A 19,404-nucleotide genomic window follows, 5' to 3' on the forward strand; every position below is an offset into this window, starting at 1 on the left:
TGAGCTGTGCCACCTAGTGGACACAGTGTATATACTTCCCAGTTAGACCGTACTGGAATTAGAAAACAACACTGATACAGTACATGATTTATTTCAGTGCGAATTGTGAATACATCTACTTTTTTATAGAGGCAACTGATTTCAGCTCAAATAAATATGCAACAAACAAGTTATCACAAACAGTAACTGTCCCTGTCGCTGAAGACCTGGCCATACTAAAGTTTGAGTACTCTAAAGGCAAGAAAAATAACTCAAATGTACCCCAACATAACCCAAAACCCAGCCTGTATGTGTGAATCAATACCAAAACATGAATTCAAACACCATGGCCTGCAGCAACAGCCTGACCAGAAGTTCATACACAAGTCTTTCCATTTCATCTTTCCACCATCTTGGCCGTCAGCAGGTGACCCTCAAAATGCGAGAAGCCACTGCTACTTCCTCCAGCAGTCCATCCCCTGCCCGGGGGGGATTATGGGGAGGAGAGTTGTCTGCATCAGAGGGTATGGCCGTGAGACTGAAGAGGCTCTCGAACAGGAGTATTTACACGGGGGTAACGGGTGTCATTACTGTCTGCTCTTGAGGGATTCCACCAACCTGGAAGGAGACAGAGAACCACAAATTTAATAACGGGCCACAGAGGGCTTGACTTTATAGCTGCGTAGATATACCATGGAACACGAATGTTAAGGCAAGTTTCAGGTTTACATTTTTACCTCCCCTCCTTATCTGCCATTGTTCCACTCACCATTCCATAGCCTCATCCAGCCCTGTGCCTTTGGTGGCTGATGTTTTGAAGATCTGCCACTTCCTGTCCTTGAGTGCAGGCAGCCCAAGGGAGTTGGCCACTTCCGTGGGAGTCATGGCCTGCTCCATATCCTGCTTGTTGGCGAACACTACTAGGATGGCTTTCTTCAGCTCTTCCTCCTGCACACAGCAAGCAGGACCAGCACTCAGCAAGCTACAACCACAGGTCCACTAGCCATGCTTTCAACTTAAACAAAGCTCACTGCAAGCCCTACCATCACAGATGCAGAGTATCCCTACCCCAATGATTGGCATGAACTTGCCTAGACATATCACAAACACAATCTTCACAAGCCTCACCTCCAACATGGCTACCAGCTCAGACTTTGAGATTCCCATCCTGTCCCTGTCACTGCTGTCCACCACATAGATCACTGCATCTGTGTTGGAGTAGTAACAACGCCAATATGGTCTGAAGGAAAGAGGAAGTCAGGAGACTACATTACCAAATTGAAAAATGTAATTACAAAAAAAAATCAGCCATCACAACTTTGTTCCGGAAGTCTCCTCTAATCAGGACAGTCCACTATAAAGCTTTAACCACACTGTGGTTTGAAGCACAATGTTATATGACTGCAAAGTAGATTTAAACAGAACTCACAGTATATGTATAGCAAAACATATGCCTGATCAGTCTTCTCATATAAATGTGAACAAATCTGTACCTTATACTGGTCTGTCCTCCCAGATCCCACACTTGAAATTTAAGATTCTTGTAAGTCACGGTTTCCACATTGAAGCCAATAGCTGAAGATGTAAAAAATGTCATTGGATTAAACATGATATACTGAACTTGCTGATTCCGTTATGTAAACATCTTGCCATTCATTTTACTGATTCAGAACAAATACTTTTGCAATAAAAAAACATATTAAACTAATTATAGTACGTAGCTTGGGAGTTAATAAAGGAGCCAACCCCTTCCTAATATAGAAACACTTCCTAACTTTGAAGGGTCTACTTGGAGAAGTGTCAGAGTTGGAATGGTGACGAAAGCAGTACACACTGGGAATAGTGGTGACGACTTCTCCAACTTGCAGCCTATACAGAATGGTGGTCTTCCCGGCACCATCCAATCCTAGGATAAGAATCCTCATCTCTCTGGTGCCAAACAGGCCAGAGAAGAGACTGGAGAAGAATCCGCCTGTAGAAACAGGTTAAGGGTGGTGAGAGACGTTTATCCAGTTTTAGCACTGGTTAGGTAGGACATAGAATTGCATCCGAGTAGAACGCACTACATTCCACTGTACTTACTCTAACTCTAATGTAAAGTGACAAGGAAAAAGGTGTGTAACAGAGCGACTGCTAAATCCCTGTAACGTAATTTACTGGAACATTCAGGGACAAATGTGTAAGTTTTTAACCTAGAAAACTGACTAATTTTAAATACACCCGTCAGTGCCATGCTGTTTGTTAACAACGCTGTCGAATTTACCACATTTACCACTCATTCCTGGTATAGCAGGCCGGGCGAGAGTGACAATGTTTAGCATGGCAGCTACAGTAATAATAACCAAAGGGTTTGCACAAGTAGCTATACAGCTAACAACATACACGACTCCTGAGGACTTCACCAGGTCACTGACCTACAAGGTTAACAAACTAATTTCAGGCATCAAGTATGCATGTGGCCATTTCATGTTGTTGTTGACGGCCACATACACTTTGTGGTAGCAGGCCAGTTCCACGGACATCCCATCTATGTTAGTGGGGAAGCTAAGCTAGCCAGCGTCTACCCAGTTCATCTGATTTATCAAAAACTAGCGAACCAAAACATGCGTATCTTTCTGAAAATTGTATATAGAGATACGCCTTTAGTACCAATAGCACGCAAACACAATTCAATAAGGTTATTTTAACGTACCCATATTTGTTGGCGAATGCTAACCGATTCCACGGGCGGTAGGCTTGCTCTTCTGGTTGCTGGCGTCGCTGGATGTAGTGTGCGTGGTCTGAATGACGTGTCACCTAATTCAGGAATGTATCTGTGAGTATGCAACTCTAAGATTCAATGAAGACACCAAACTTGAAATTATAATTTAGAAATGTTATAATTAGGTGCAAATAATTTGACTATTATTTTGTATTTGAACCTATGTATACTGTTTCCGTTTTCAAATACTAAATAATAATAAATTAACTTGTAACAGGAACATTTACTTCCGTATACGCAATCCGCAATGACGATTGTAATCAACTGGGTTGAGATTACTGTTGTTGTCAGTGTTCCATGGTACGGCGAAGGGGTAATTTGGCCTAATTACAAAGTTAACATTCATAATTCAAGACGATATTAAAATTAAGATCCAGTGGTTATGTGATATTTTAAGCAAAATTTGTTTCGGCTGTGAAGTTGGTCGATTTGGAACATTTGACTTCCTTTAAAACCGGATTGACGGGTTTTATAGGAAGATCACCCTCCAAACACGCAGCCTAGCAATATAGCCTAGTATAAGACATTACTTAGGTGCTTTTGTGTTAGGATTTCTCAGACAACAATTTATTTGATATTTGTTTTGGGATTTCTCTGACAACAATTTATTTTATACATTGGTAATGCTGCAGGTTTGTGTACACTTGAACACAACGTTACTTTACAAAGGTTATTGCTTCAAGAGATATGACCCATGAACCATTATTTCTAGGAAGCACCAAGTACCCTTAGTTCATCAACTTCCTGCAGCCCAAATGCCTTTCATATAGAGCAACTTCCCACAGTATACAATTGAATCAAACTAAAGAGAATATGCTTTTCTATATTTCTGCTCTCTAAAGGGATGCTGGCTGGTGGCATATTTTGCAGCTCCCCATACTTTGAAAAAAGCTGATAAATGGCTACTAAAGGCAAGTATTCATTATCTTTATAACTTTGAATGTATAGTTGCAAATGGGCCCTTGGCCAAATAATACATAATAGAATAAGCTGGGTAATGCATAATTTTACATTTTATTTGGTACATGTACTTACACATACAATGATGACATACAATATATGTATACAAAACTGATAGATGTTACGTGGTGAAATGGGCATATTGTAAATATGTATATGTATGTATGTAAACCTAGGGTTTTAGCATTTTTGCATTGGTTAGTGGGGGCCATCTTCTCGGTTTTCTAATAATATTGTTTCAAGACTGATGTGTGTGGGATTTTCAAATGAATTATTCTGGTTCAACGTTATATCAGGTATATGAATTTAAAACAAAATATGCTGTTTCATTCTGTAGGGTGTGTGCCTCTGACTGAAGCATTATTGTCTCTTTTTGTCAGAGTGGTAAGTCTAGGTAGGCAGTCAGGCTGACATGCAGACAAACAGTATGCCCCGGCTGGAAAATTCAGTGCTGTCCACTGGATGGGGTAGAGGCAGACTTAAAATATTGTTTTACCACAGCCCATGGGGCAGTGTATGGCCTGTATAAGGTCAAAAAACGTCCAGAATTCTTTGGAAATAAGTTTTCATTTTCAATTGTTCATTTAAGTTGAACTGAAGAGGAATAGAGGTGCTTGTGTTTGTGTGTTTGTGTGTTTGTGTGTGTGTGTGCATAGGTGTTTGATTAACATTTTCAGAGTTAGGTTCTCCAGTAACACTGGAAGAATTAAACTGAGTATTTTTCATAGCAGAATAAAACTCTACCAGCAGGGGCCAACAGAGTCCAGAACTGGTCAGACAATACACCCTGGTATGAGTCTTTTAAACCAGGGTCGTTTGTAGCTGCTTGTATGCAGTAGGCCTACAGTATATGTTTTAACTGGTTTTAGCTCACAATGTATGGGCTGCTGACTATCTCCATAACATTGCGAAATATCGCGCTCAGGCCTTTGGCACATCGTTACAGGTTACATTGTTAATCTGACCCTGCGGCTTTGGGTACTTCTTTATTTTCATGCAGTACCAGTAAATAAAGAAGTTGAATGGTTTAGCAGACATGCTGCGGTCTCATTGCCCTTCCTATATTGGTGTTTATATTAATGGTCCTTTTGAATAGAGGTTGAGAAGAGGAAGGAAAGTGGTTCTTTGTTGAGCGAGATAAGTGCTTTCATTCCTGGCTTACTGGCAAATGTAAACACCCTGTCACAATCCCACACACACACGCACGTACACACAAACATGCATATGCACACATACCTCTAGCCTCATTTAAGTTAATACTTTTTCTGTATGGTAGAGAGTGTCCATCCTGGTTGACTAAAACAGTAACATTATTGAAATTTTGAAGGCACTTATTTAATGAGGTTTGAACAATATTAATATACATGTAACTTGGCAAACTTGAAGCAGTGTTAAAAAAATAATATCAGCAATGTTTATAAGTAAATCATACAATCAGTGGGATCAGTTTCCTTGTTCTTATGCAAGCAACAAACCTGAGGATCAAATTGTGCAGTGCTGGGTTTGGCCAGTTGACTAAAACCATACCTGAAATATATTTAATGACATTTCCTCATATTTCTTTTAACACTGTAAACTGATATCAGAGTATAGCTTGCAGCCATTCTCTTTTTAAATGTGGGAATCTGTTTACCTTCACTTTTGAGCTACACTAACAGTAAAGTTAGAACAGCAGTCAAAGATCTGCACGTCAGGACAAATATATAGTCCCAGACTAAATGTCACTGAACTTTGGGACTGTAATGTGAAAGATTGTTTCCCCTTCTGAGTGGCTTTAGTACATCTTTACAGAACTTCACATTGGTAGCTAAATGATGTGGTGGCAGCCTCTGCACAGTTCATTTAAGAGTGCTTTACTTTGTGTATGCTGTCAGATTAAATGACATTATTTATTTGCTGGCTTATTCTGTGACACACACTGTAATTACTAGTAGCCTGTATTCTGGGGTTATGACGTCATTCATCGCAGTTACTGTAAGAGAAGTTTCATCCAGCGGAGAGCTGTAATCTCTGCATCTGGGGATCAGAGGTATTGTGTCTGTAATCTCTCCATCTCAGTTTGCACGTCCCGTTCTTACCGCCTTCCGTGCTATTGAACCGGAAAGGGGAACCTCATTAGGCGGTCCGTTGGTATTTAAAATATCAGCTCCTAATTCATGCACTTCTCGAAAAGGCACCCTTTATGATGGAGTGGACATAGGGTGAGAAGAAAACTCACAGTTGATATTTATGAATTAACTGGTTTAGAGACCAGCAGAAAAACTATGCTTAGTTATTTTCACTATTAATTCAAATTGATTATTGTTTACTTTCACAATATTAAAATGATGCATGCAAAATGATGTATGTTCTGACCATTTTAAATAAATGTTCCTTAGAAAGCTTATTGCTTTCACTGAGATGTTTGCAGATAGACAGCCAGCTAGTAATAGCTAGTATATGCAATTATACATTAAGTACTATTTTTTCTGGAACATTGAATAAACAAATAACAAACATAAAGTAATAAATATTATATGAATATATGAATGACAAATTAGTTGTTTGTTGTTTGGTCTGGAAGTGTCTGGGCATAAACTTTTTTGTATGGTGAAATTAATAAAGTTAACTGCAAAGTACTTACTGTCCACTACAACCATCAGAAACGCAAAACATTTAAAATACAAAAAAGCCTCTACAAAATATAATTGACATAATAATGTATAATAAATTAAATTAATCAGTACAATTTAATTTTCGAAAGTGAGAAACAAAACAGGCGAAACAATTCAAAATTTGAAATAAAAAACTGCCTAAATGAATTCAAATCTGCAAATCTGACCATTCTTCTTTTGATGATCTCTCTTTGATGCTTTTTATTTTATGACATTTTGAAAGACAGTATATATAATATAGCCATACAATACAATTTTTTAAAGGAATACCACATTCACAGTGTAATTTTATCGAGCATGCTAATGTCACTATAATATTTGCAAAGAGAGAGCTGAAAAAATATATAAATTCAGGAGGGGGCTGTTAATACATTTGCCCATTTTGTAATAAAACTGTCACTTGCAGTCTCCGTAAAGGGTTATCCCATCCAAGTCATGAGTCATGACTTTGGTAAATAAGCAAAGCGGACAGATTGGAAGTCAGTTGATTGTCAGTAGAATGTGTAGATTTTTGTACCTGGTGTGGGTGTTTTAAAATCCTTGGGGAAATCTACTCCAGATACTTGGCCAATATTTCTATAAATTTTAACTCAGAGACCATTTCATTTGAAGCAAGTTGAGAACTATCTTAAATACACTTTAAATATTTATTCCATGTGTGCACCCTATTCGTTGTATGTATTTATATTGAATAGGAAACATTAATATCTTTCATTGGCTTACTAGCTGGCTAAATATGCCCTATAAATGAAGTTTGGCCACTTAATTATTCAATCTTCTCAAAAGGTTAGGCAGATAACTTTAACTTTCTAAATGTCTTTGCTATTAGGACAGTGTGTGTTTTTCAGTCCTTTCACATGGAACATTTTGTAGTTGTGTGTAAGGTACATCGTAGTTGAAGCAATAGTTGTTTTTAGTTATAATAGCAATCTCCCCGTATTTCATATTATCACATTTTTGTGGTTTCATAATGCTGCTTCTATTTTCCATCAAGATTACATAATTATAATTTTTATGTAATGGGCTCTTCAAAACAGTCTGGTGATTTTGCTTCTGAAAGAGCCGTTGGGTCCACAATCAAATCCTGACCGTGCAAGTGCCGTCTGTAGCTGCCAGCCCAGCAGGGCATCTCATTACTGACAGTAGTATTAGTCTGGTAGTGCAGTCCTCTGCTGCCATGAAACAGCTCAGCTGATGTACCACATTAAAAAGTGAAAAGTACTGGGAGCACATGCTTTTGATGAAACAAGTGTTAATCTGTCCTTTGCAATGGAACAGTTCATCCAATGTCACTGGGTATTCCAAATTGAGGAAAAAAGACATAATGGAAATGTTCATTTCCATTGGCATTATAGTTAATCCAATTGCGGAGTCCATTTCCCAAACATCCCTGGAAAGACTGAGATGTTTTTCCCTAGTGAACCATGTTCTCTCCCCACTGGCCTCCAAGCACAGCACAGACACTGTCACTGTGTATCTACTACAGGTACAGCTGTGCACGGTGTGAGGGATGGGACTGCCTGGTACAGCTCTCTGAAGCATGGATTCATGGGCTTATAAACTGCTCAGAATGATCATGTCATTCTCTGGCCTCGGTGGACAGAATGGCCTTCATTACAAACTGAGTCAATCTAAACAAATTCCCTAAATCTCACCAATAAATGTCAGCCTTTCTAGGGGTGAGACAGTGCATGTAAGATAAAAATAGTTTGCTTAAAATTGAGATTCGGGTACCGAAAGAATGTTATCTCACTTTTTTATTTTTGTAAATTTTTTTTTTGAAAAGTTCCTTAATTTAATGTAATTGTTTTTTAACACGTTATGTGGAATCTGCCCTAAAGCAAATATCCGAAACTATCTGAGAGCGGACCCCTCGTGAGTGAAGACGATTTTAGCCTTTGCTTGTCTGGGCACTGATCTGATCTTCATTTACAAAAAGAGAAGTTTACCGCAGTTCGGACGGTGCTGGGAGGAGGGGATATTAATTCATTTAAATTGACCCACATCTTTATCTGACTCATCATTCGTTAGGAGGGACTGAGAAAATCAGCCGCTCACCCTATAAATATACCTACATTCTACCTGAACAAATACACCTGCTGTGTACCTGGCTGAATACACCTGTATTTTATCTGGCTGAAAATCATCTGGTCATCCATATAAATTTTACCTTGTATGTAGGTGTAGAGAATGGTGAGTTTATTTTTTGGTATTTGTTCATTTAAATGTTTTAAACCATTTTAATTTATGCATTATTCTACAATATGCCAGTGGTAGTAGAGATGTGCGTTTCTGGCTTTAATGGTAAATTTACCCACTTAAAAATGTGATTGTCATTTAAAAAATGTGATTTATTGACATTTTCTGCAGATTAACACAAATATTACTTTTATTTTCAATGTATGGTCATCGTTCTTAGGACTTCCTAAGCCAAGACTTTCAGGATGCCATTGATGTGATTCAGAGACATTCCGATGACCAACACTACGAAACCGGTACAGACACACCTGAACAACCATATACTCCAAATAGGAACACAAACAGTGCACGGTTACATTTACACGATTCGTACAGCTACAAATACACCTTCACACCCGTATCATACATCCTGGAATAGACAACTGTATATCTGGACTCTTCATCCAGCTACAGGCACACGTTTAGATTTATGCAATAAAATCAGGAACAGATATAGCTTTACATCTAGACAGTACAGTACAGTACTCTTCAGTACATCTTGGTTACAGATATATCATTACAATTAAACATTATTGATACACTATTACATATGTACACTACAAGTAGTGACTGACATATCTGAAAAGACACACAGGTGACCCCGTACAGAGAATTTTGTAATTGCCAATTTTGTGAATCCTTATACACAACATGCAATTATTGATACACCTCCATGCTCCAAATGACTAATTATGCATTATGTATAATAATAATAATAATTATGCAGACATTTTCTGTGGATAAGTTCTGTCTGGTGAGGGATCTCATTAGACTTTACTCTTTTTGTATTTTTTATGTAGTATTCTGGGGCCTTTTCATAGATAAGTGGTTTTGTGTGTCCTCATTTTCTCAGAGTTGAAATACTATGAGACACTGGGCAATCAGCTGCCACCTGTGCAGCCTGGTGTCCCCTGTTACCCCTTGACCCCCGTCTCTGATGTCATAGGACCTGTTTATAACTGCACTGAGCCACCGGTATGTATCACCCCCCGTCTCCTCTCAGTGTGTACACCTATGTGTCCTCATACCTGTCCATGTGCATACCTGTAATATACCTCCTGTGCATTTGTGATGTTTTATACATTACCAGGCATAATGTATAGCCATAACCATTTGACTCTCTCAAAGTTTATGTGAATGCAAGAGAGATAAAAGCACTGTGCAAAACTTATCACACCAATTGGAGTATATATGTCTATACCTGTCAGAGTTTGTATACCTATGAGGTGTATATGCATGTAAGTACTGCATACCAGCCAGATTTTAACTTGTGAGGTATGCACACGTCAGTTTTTATGACTGCGATGAGTGTATACTTGTGCATACCTTTGATGTGCTATTCCTGTGATTTATACCTACCTCAGTATAAATGTGCGTCACCTCACCGTTCTTGTGTCCGCAGTCCTGGGACCACAGCATACCGGACGTCTCCCTCGGTCCCCCTACACCCACAAGCGTCCCACAGCTCTGCTCCATGTTCCCTCCCCAGCGGAGCAGTAAAGGTGAGCACGGTCATGCAGGGTTACAGTGAGGACTGGGGGACAGAGCATTGATCCCCAGTTGCAGTTTGTGGTCAGCTGTTTTTTTTAACAATTAAACTGCATAGTGAGTAAGTGCAGTATTTTCCTCCTTATTGGCAGCTCAATTTTGAGATTCTTAGAGGTGAGTTCCCCACTGTAAGGCTTATGATATGAAGATATGAAGCTGTGTGTGATCTGTCAGATCTGGTTTATTGTGGTTCACAATGTTTGATCAAACTCAGTTTTCTTGTATTGTGGTTCACGATGTTTGATCAAACTCAGTTTTCTTGTATTGTGGTTCACTATGTTTGATGCACTTCTGGGGTGACATAGCTCAGGAGGTAAGACCGATTGTCTGGCAGTCGGAGGGTTGCCGGTTCAAACTCCGCCCTGGGCGTGTCGAAGTGTCCTTGAGCAAGACACCTAACCCCTAACCCCTAACTGCTCTGGCGAATGAGAGGCATCAATTGTAAAGCGCTTTAGATAAAAGCGCTATATAAATGCAGTCCATTTACCATCAAACTCAGTTTTGGTGTATTGTGGTTCACTGTGTTTGATCAAACTCAGTTTTTGTGTATTGTGGTTCACAGTGTTTGATCAAACTCAGTTTTTGTGTATTGTGGTCATTCCTCGTGCTCATAGGTCGCAAGAAGCTGCGTCTGTATGAGTACCTGCACGAGGCCCTGCACGACGCCAACATGGCCGACTCCATCCAGTGGGCCGACCGCAGCACTGGAACCTTCCACTTTGTCTCCAAGAACAAAGAGAAGCTGGCGGAGTGCTGGGGCACTCGCAAGGGCAACCGCAAGACTATGACCTACCAGAAGATGGCGCGCGCGCTGCGCAACTACAGCCGCACGGGTGAGATCATCAAAGTGCGCCGCAAGCTGACCTACCAGTTCAACCCCGTGATCCTGCAGAGGCTGAACCACACCCCCGGCCACGCCCCACGGGAAACGGTGTTCCATCAGTACGTCCCTGCCGAACAAAGCTTCTACGGCGTGGTTCCTTCTGACTGGAACAACTGGTACGGACAATTCCCCTGTCAAGGGGAGTATGACCTTAACTGCGCCATGTTACAGTCCAACGCCACAAAGGCATGAGCCTGTCATGGCTGAAGACAGGGTAAAGGGACTTGTATGAAATGTAATGCCATCTTGTACATAATGTAGCATAAATGGGATAAGATAGCACAGGGGATATGGTGGTGACAGTGAGCACGGCATTAGTGCTTCCAATCACTGGGTAATGTGCGATTACTGCTCACTGAGCACTGAGTAATGATCAGTTGAGAACTCAAATTTGGAGTGTAGTGGTAAATGACTGGTTAACACTGAGACAGTGTTCCTGATGGTGTCACAATCTGAGAATAGGGACAATTTAATACTGAAACAAGTTTTCCTGATGTTGTCTTGGAGGTGTGATGGATTAACAGCGAGATAATGTTCCTGTTGATGTCACTGTAAGAGAGGTGTGAAGGTTTAACACTGACACAAGTGTTTGCTTATGATTCCAGATTTGGAAAGATGGAACTGTTGAACACTGAGATGATATTCCTTATAATGTTGCTGTTTGTGCGGTAAAGCTTCAAAACTATTCCATGGTCAGAGGGGTGTGACTGTTTACTGACAAGACAACAAGTCTTGATAACTTTGCAGTGAGCATGGTATGATATTTGTGAAATTATTTCCTAATGTGGTTATTTCCTCTACTTGGGGAAATATGTGTATGTTATATTATTATTTTAAATACAATGTAAATAATGATCCAAACTTGGTTCGCACACACATTAATTGGTTTTGTTTATTATTGGGGTTGTTATCAACATCTCAAGATTGTTTCATATCTACATGTAAAATGTGTGTATTCTGTTGAGAGAATAATTCTCGAAATGTCAGTCTGTCTACATCTTTCTCTCTCTCCAAACATAAAGCAAGTTTGGACATAAATAACTATATAATTAAACAAATATATAAATGAACATGCACTATATATTATGTAGTTATATTGAATGTTGGGTAAATCATTGTGTTGGGAACTACGCCCCAGAAATGGGGACTCCCAGGTGTCAGGATATACTGTATATGCACCTATGCTATCTGAGAGCAGAGGTGGAAAATCCAGGTTCAGAAAGTTAAAGTCCTCCCCAGTAATTTGTCCCAATCACCTCAATTTGCCAATTACCGAAATTCCTCAGCCTGAAGAGTGCCATCAGTTTGCAGAGTGCATGGGCAGAAGAAACACATGGTAAGACTTGCTTTCTGACCCCTGGACTTTCCACTTTTGTCTGACACCCCCTTTCCCTTGATTTTTAAGTGTCTCGGTAACACAATACAACAAAAGGCAAAGATCTTTCTTCAGTACATTACTTATGTATCCATTACATTATCCATTACTAAAGACCTCAGCATTGCAATGGCCTGATGCCCAGTTTTAAAATTTGTTTGCCATGCCATCAAGAGAGGCTATCCTTCATTCAACCAGTTGTTAAGCTGAGTGCCATTGCCTTGCCTAATTGCAAGTTTTGTCTGATTAATTGTTTATGAATAGTAGACTTCATTCCATACTGAATTTTGGGTTTGAAAATACATTGTGTCTTTCTTTAACCCATTGCTAGTGTTCCAAAATATGCCAACTGTGAATCCTCTCACTTGGGTTATATCTTAGGGGAACATCTTGACTTGACTGAGAATGCTCTCAGAAGACAACAACAGATGCACTTCTGTTACTGAATCCATTTGAGATTTAAAAGACATGGTCCTTCATTACCTCAACACTGTTGGAGGGAGCTTACGTCTGTCTCAGCCAACTATGTGTAAGCTGCATTGTGTGACCAGTCTTTCTCAAAGTAAGGTAGAGAAGGTGAAAGTACTATGATCTTGGTGGTAATTGAAAAGGCAGCAGGTTTTCTTTTCTTGAACTGTGTCTGTGGATATTGTCTCTTTATCAGACGGCCTAGAACCTGTGCCGACAGTGCTGGTAAAACTGCCTGAGGTAAGCAATCCGATCCAAATGTGTGTGATAGGGTAAGGAGCTGTTGATGTTTTGCAGAGGGTTTGACTTTATATCGCAGCTGTACTGAATAACAATGTTGCTGCACTGACACTCACTGTTCCCCTGTCCACACTCCAAACTCCACAGTCCCTGCCCAAAGTACTAATTCAGGAATGCTGAGTGAAGGGACTGTCCATGGTGGACACAGAAAACACCCTGCTGTTCTCGTTACAGCGGTGTACTGTCATGCGGCTAATTCCCCTGGGAGCTGTCTCAGTTTGTCACTGAGTTTATGGTACTATAGTGCACTGCTGAAAGCAAAATAAAACTAGGATTAAGAGGGAAGCGCTTTCTGAGAATGTCACACATATTATGAGTTGGAGGAGGTAGGATGTGACCAATGTTCCAGTGAGGTCAGGCATTAGGACCTCAGAATACCTCCTCTTTGATGTTGCCTAAACTCCTCGATGACAGACCTTTGGCACAGACTGAGGAGCGTGTTTGCAGCAGCTGTGCATTGTTTGTTCCTGGCCTCTCCACAGTGAAAAGCCCACAAAACAAAACATGGGTTTGGGATTTTATATAAAACAACTGGGCCATGTCCGCAAAACAGACATCTCTGATATCAAAATACTGGTGCTTTAGCTCGTTTTGTCTGGTTTAAGGAGATAGAAAGGATAAGCGTATGACTCCTGTCAGCTTTTCTTATTTTTACAATGTTCCACTGAGATTTGAACTTTAGTGGACCACAGGGTTAGACCATGGTGCGCATTCTGGCATGGTAGTGTGTTCAGCACCAGCAGGGGGTGCTGCAAGGCTTAAGAGAACCATCTGGCTCATTCAGCTGTGGCCAGTGACCTCGCTCACAGTTAAACCTGCTGCGTGATGTGAGCCCTTGACCAGCACAGGCACTCCCAAATGGTTTTGTGTGGCTTTGTGGCAGGTCCCCTTGATGCTGTCTAAGCCCTGCATTATTACTGGAGCCCAAGCTGGGTTATATATGGGCCGACCGAGCTCTGCATGTCTGCTACCAATAAAGGCCACATACTTCAAACAGCAGTGCATGACCTGTTGGATAACTCTGCTTTCCAGGACAGGCATGTGTCATGGCTGCCTTTCCCCCCATGAAAACTGTTACCAGGAACTCCGTGCCTACTTTCCACCCTCTGATTGGGGTTATGGTGAAAGTGTTTTTTTTTTATAAAGGGCAGAGGTGATTATGTATAGTATTTTGGGATAGAATCACCAGGTCATAGAAAAACATGCAAACACAAGTATTGTTTTCATTGAGCAAAGATGGACTTAATAATGCACCTTGGCAGTCAATAATGCAAACAACTTAGTTCTGTAATTGTATGTCTGCAGTTCCATGTCTTTTGAAACAGTTCCCTCGATTTATTATGTTCTTGCATTAACTCTATCCAGGCTTCAGACATACAGTATATGGGAAAAGTTTTCTTTTAAGAGGCCTAAATCATTAAACAAATTCCTGTCTAACGTTCTGCTTGGTCATGCAATTATAACTGTTCTGAGAGTACCTTTTTGAAAAGGTAAAAGATAAATCCATGGAGTGATTTTTTTTAGCTGCTTCTATTGTGTTTCTAAAAGCCCAGAAATGTAAACATTTTACTGGTCAGCCCTCAGATAACCTTCTCTAATTTGAAGGCAGAGGCAGTTCCACACCAAACCCCTTCTATTATACCCCTTGGCTTTAGCTTTCACTCCCTTACAGAAAACCAAAGAGCAATCTCTCACTCATCCAGAGTGGTAAACGGCTAATTAGGAACTCAGCAATGACATCAATCTCCAAATTTCCAAATCAAACCTTGTTCTATCCAATCCATGTTGGACGTGTCAAATGTCAAGGCTTACAATGACTTTCTAAGTATAGGGGTGCCCACGAATCTCATCAGAATGTTGGGGCCTGGCTGATCTGCCCGCTGCACTTGGACCACATCCCTGGTGGATTAAAAGGATCTCTCACACTCGGCAGGAAGTTTATGACCTGTCAACATCTTGCTCCATCCAAAGCTCCACTGACTGCATCGCTGCATCCAAAGCCCCTCCTCTTTAATTCAGACCCCCACCTCCTGCAGCAGACTTGATTTGACTTGAGAGCTGGTGTGGATGAGGCTGTGTCTACTTCATTAATATTAGGTTGTGGTGATTAATGGTGATGACAGTACCAGGGGGTTCAGGTGACTCTACTGAGGTCCCTCAGGAACAGATATTTCATGGATTAATGAGCCTGTTGGCCTGTTCTGAAAACAGAGTAGTAGTTGCACACCTCCCTGCGATGCGGCCTTTAGTGGAGAAGCACTGTAAGGACACCAGAAACACTCAACTCTATAGCTTTTAGTGAAGGAGCAGTGTGATGACACCATTGAACACATCCTGTTTACTCTGGCCTTTAGTGAAGTTATAACTCTGTGATTTCAGAATAACTTGAAAGGAACATTGCTTTGAGTATTATTGAAAGCAAGTCCTTAGAAGATCTTAAAAGAACTGAATAATGTGATCAACAATCATTATATACTGTCGCACAGGCAAGTTCACTTCAGTTGTAATTTAAAGTGAGTTTGATCATTTAGCCACAGCTGGAAAAATTAATTAATCAGCGATAAATAATTTCCCTACCTCATCTGACAGATGCCATCCTGTAGACACATGGCCTGTCCATGTCACCCATGCCTGGCATCGGTAGTGTCACAAGAAATTTCGTGAGAAACCCTGCACCACCAATCTAGCTGGCAAACACTCCCCCTTGCCTGATTTTATGAAAGCAAACATTCTAATGAAGCACAGAGAGGGTATAGCAGGCCTGCATGGTCCTTCAGGGGGAGGGGCATTCTGTTTCAGTATATAAAGAGGTGGAGTGCATCTCCTCCTGATCTGTCACTCCCAGTCTGAGGGTCTCACTCCATCCTGGCAACACAAACACACACACACACTGCATCCGCCCTCATCTCTGAGTCCACTTGTCTGAGGGTCCCACACATTCATACATACACTCTGCCTGATCCCTGATCCTGTTGATCTGAGGAATCCAGTCACCCTACTCTGTCTCCAGCCCTGCTGGTCTGTGGACTCTGCTCAGAATGCCTGAGCCAACTAAGAAAGGTGAGTGTTTCACTCCTCATCTTCATGCTGGAGTTAGAATGCAAGTATCAGCTCTGGGAAAGAAACTTACTATGACTTCATTGGTCACAGCATATCAACAGGAAATCCCAAGGATCAGGCTTACTGACTCTCAGCTTACTGATGTGAGACCTGCATGCTGGTTTTGCCTCAGTGGAATCCAGATGGGGACTTTGGTCAAAGTACAGTATTGTGTTGTATTGTTGTTACTTAAGGCATTGTTTAACTGGTGGAATGAGAATGGTTTGACAGGGGAGATTATCAGGATCAGCAAGAATAGGAGATGATGCTACTTTGGCCCTGCTGGTAGTTCCTGCTGTCAATGGGGAACAAGCATAACAGTGGTGGGATAATGGGATTATTTATGTGATGGTGATAAAATGCTACAGCAGTAATGATGACCAGTGTAGCAGTTCTCTGAATGCACTGTGCAGCTGGTCAGTGTAGCTTGCTATGTGAGTGGTGTTAACCCTCATATGCTTGGAAGAAAAAAATCAATTATTTTGATATCTCAAATTTTCCTAACTTGGATGAGATTAAATAGTAAACATACAAAAAATATAATGCTACGTTTTCAAAAGATCAGTACCAACTTTGTATACAAAGGTGTTGTGTGGGGTCATTTTGACCCCAGTCTCTGTAGCAGAATAAAACAATTTATATTACAATAATTATCCGTTTAAACTGTTGAGGTCAAAACCCTAACAGAAAAGGTGTCAAAATTTCAACATAATATGAGGATAAAAGCATAGTACCAGTATTGCAGCAGTGAGCGCAGTGTGCTGAGTGCTCTCTTGAAGACCCGTGTAGCTGGAGCTCCGGTGGAAGCTATGGAGTCAGACCCGTTGAGTCCTGTGGCTGATGGATGTGTTAAGGAAGAGGAAATCTTTTAGAGTCGGATGGGGCAACATCCTCTCGACTATCTTCCCAGTCATTCAAAATGTGCGATCCCTTTCACACTGTAGATTTTGCTACCGTCTCAGGTGTCGCTTGTTTGCTGGCCAGCGATGTGACTAAGCAGAGCTTGCTGACAGCCTGCTTTCTTTCTGCCTGACTCTCATGTCCATGCTCTTCCTCTTCACTGCAGGAGGGAAAGACAATTTGGTCTGGGCCATAAATAACTGGACAAAACATTTTTGTTCATATAAACTGTTTTCCAATATACAGATAATAATATCATGCCTGCCCCCTTGCAGAACTCTAATTCAAGCCCGGCTGCTTGCACATTCCTGTTCCATCTCAGGACCGCTGGGATAAATGGGGTGGCAAATCAGGGGCTCGTGGGTTTTTCTCAATATATTTAACAGCAATGGGTCAGTTACAATGTAGTCATGTGGATAAGTTTCATAGCCTTTTCTGATGTAGAGTCACTGGCTGGGCCACACACCTGGACTGACCACGCCTACTGTTAGACCACACCCAGACCATGTGACTCCTTGATGCCTCATAGGTGCAAGAAAGCACCTATGAGCTGTCTCTTCATGAAGGCTATACATCAGCCATTGTGTCAGTGCAGCTGTTTTTATTGTAAGACCTAGCAGACAACATTCCTTCCAAGAAGAGACACCACCAGCTATGGACAGACACAAAAGACTATATGAATGGCTGTCCAAAAGCTTAGTTCTCAATAATTAAACCCTGGACAGCTGGGGTTGAAAGAGGCTGAGATAGTTTGGAACCACAGACAAAATTCTATAAAAAGCTTCTTGCTCTTGGGGGAGCTTGGGATATGAGGGATGTAGCATCAGTTTTGGACACTCAGGATGAGGATTCCGTTGCCCGGGAATAGTTCAGAATGAGTGGACTTTTAAGCTCTCTCTCACTCTCTGTCAGTATGTTAAACCCTTGCCCCCCCAAGCTCAGAAGTACCCGCCGGCCAGGATAGGATAAAGTTGCAGTGATGACTGCCCTCACCAGAAACCCCTCCGCCCCCACCTTCCCATCCCCCCCGCACTGGCCCTGATCTCTCTGGAAGGAGAAAAGCCAATGTCCTCATCGCATTGTATTTATGACTACTCTGCTTCATCACTCACCCCACCCCACTCAGTCCTCCCAGTATCATCATCTCTACGTTCCAAACTATGGCTCATAGATCATCCCAACAGTGCTGGGCCATCAGTCCAGTCTTAGCCATGGGCTAGAAAACGTGACTCCAGCTGTCTGCACCAACTGTTCAGGCACCAAATGGCCATTGTGCTATGCACAGACAATGCGCTTTGATGGGGTTCTATATTAAGCTAATGAAGTAGTGGCAGAACTAGGCTTGTCATATGGGCAGACACACAAAGACAGCAGCTGAAAGTATCCATCACTCATTCATTCCTGGAAAGGAGAAAATGATTCACTTGTTAATGTACAACCAACAAAGTGGAGTCTAGAGGAATGCTTGGGGAAACAGAAATCCTGAGGGATATATCACAGGCTGACAGAGCAGGCAGATCTAAACCTCACATGCCATAGTGATCATCAGGATCCTAATGCCCACATATGGGTGAAATTTAGCTGAGGAACAGCATGGATAATTAAAGCATTTTTCTAAGATTCTGCTATGCCTAGCCCTCGGTTACCTAGTGCTTCTGCAGAATTTACAGAGGGTTGTTGTCCCGGTACCGGAGAGGGTTAGGGTTAGGGGAAGGAGGCATACATGTGACAAAATGGCACTGTCAAAGATATAGTCAAAAAGAGCTGAGCTGTTTATGGCTTGGGAGTTGCAGAATTGGACAGCGACGTCATTTTTGTTGGCTCTGTACGTCAGCACAGTGTATTTGAAATGAAACAATGAATATGAGGTTAAAGTGCAGACCATCAGCTTTAGCTGTCGGGTATTTACATTCACATCAGGTGATCCATTTATGAATTACAGCCCTTTTATACAAAGAACAAGCACATACAGTATCCTTCTACTTTGTAAGCATGGTTGCAGAACTTCCAAAAAAAAAAGTACATATGTCACATTGCAACTTATTGAAGAACTATAAAATCATCAACTGTCTAGCACTAGCATAACATAACATAACTGCCCTTGATTACTTAATGAGACCCATCTTTACGTTACATTTGGTGATGAGCTCACGAATGACAACTTAACACTGTGTCCCAATATAAAACAGTTAGCTGAGACAGTTACCAAACTGAATGCATTTCCAGAAACCTTGCTGTA

At 41.2% G+C, this 19,404-nt stretch overlaps 3 protein-coding genes across 12 annotated transcripts in view; 2 read left to right on the forward strand and 1 right to left on the reverse strand.

Annotated features, from left to right (window-relative positions):
• Positions 1–75: 75 nt before the first annotated feature.
• Positions 76–2,827, reverse strand: arl1 (ADP-ribosylation factor-like 1). The gene is made up of 6 exons (XM_035424902.1): positions 2,672–2,827; positions 1,814–1,951; positions 1,473–1,554; positions 1,108–1,219; positions 749–927; positions 76–597 (listed from the first exon to the last, which is right to left on the reverse strand). Exons 1-6 carry the CDS (start codon positions 2,673–2,675, stop codon positions 567–569), a joined length of 546 nt encoding a protein of 181 aa, XP_035280793.1. The 5' UTR covers positions 2,676–2,827; the 3' UTR covers positions 76–566.
• Positions 2,828–2,999: 172 nt separating this feature from the next.
• spic (Spi-C transcription factor (Spi-1/PU.1 related)) lies at positions 3,000–12,093 on the forward strand. 2 transcript variants are annotated; one of them, XM_035424900.1, is made up of 6 exons: positions 3,000–3,040; positions 3,583–3,651; positions 8,774–8,849; positions 9,446–9,567; positions 9,995–10,094; positions 10,755–12,093. In XM_035424900.1, the coding sequence occupies exons 1-6, from the start codon at positions 3,038–3,040 to the stop codon at positions 11,213–11,215; spliced, it is 831 nt and encodes a 276-aa protein (XP_035280791.1). In that variant the 5' UTR covers positions 3,000–3,037; the 3' UTR covers positions 11,216–12,093. The 2 variants fall into 2 exon arrangements, with proteins under 2 accessions (XP_035280791.1, XP_035280792.1); XM_035424901.1 differs by lacking the exons at positions 3,000–3,040; positions 3,583–3,651 and adding an exon at positions 4,333–8,547.
• Positions 12,094–16,013: 3,920 nt separating this feature from the next.
• The window catches only part of mybpc1 (myosin binding protein C1), a 39,237-nt gene continuing 35,846 nt past the window's right edge, over positions 16,014–19,404 (forward strand). For all 9 annotated transcript variants that reach the window (XM_035424341.1, XM_035424336.1, XM_035424338.1 and 6 more), the window contains exon 1: positions 16,014–16,226. In XM_035424341.1, coding sequence (XP_035280232.1) covers positions 16,205–16,226 — 22 coding nt within the window. In that variant the 5' untranslated portion in view covers positions 16,014–16,204. The remainder of the gene's footprint in view (positions 16,227–19,404) is intronic.

This window comes from Anguilla anguilla, chromosome 7 (assembly GCF_013347855.1).
Source record: "Anguilla anguilla isolate fAngAng1 chromosome 7, fAngAng1.pri, whole genome shotgun sequence".
Taxonomy (NCBI): domain Eukaryota; kingdom Metazoa; phylum Chordata; class Actinopteri; order Anguilliformes; family Anguillidae; genus Anguilla; species Anguilla anguilla.

What these genes read in the sequence shown, in the direction of transcription:
- arl1 (XM_035424902.1), bottom strand. An exon ending in AGTCGTCACCACTATTCCCA is followed by an intron (nt 1,555 to 1,813) that starts GTGTGTACTGCT and finishes TTACATCTTCAG; the next exon opens with CTATTGGCTTCAATGTGGAA. An exon ending in CTGGATGAGGCTATGGAATG is followed by an intron (nt 598 to 748) that starts GTGAGTGGAACA and finishes GTCTCCTTCCAG; the next exon opens with GTTGGTGGAATCCCTCAAGA.
- spic (XM_035424900.1), top strand. An exon ending in TGACCAACACTACGAAACCG is followed by an intron (nt 8,850 to 9,445) that starts GTACAGACACAC and finishes TCATTTTCTCAG; the next exon opens with AGTTGAAATACTATGAGACA. An exon ending in ATAACTGCACTGAGCCACCG is followed by an intron (nt 9,568 to 9,994) that starts GTATGTATCACC and finishes TTGTGTCCGCAG; the next exon opens with TCCTGGGACCACAGCATACC.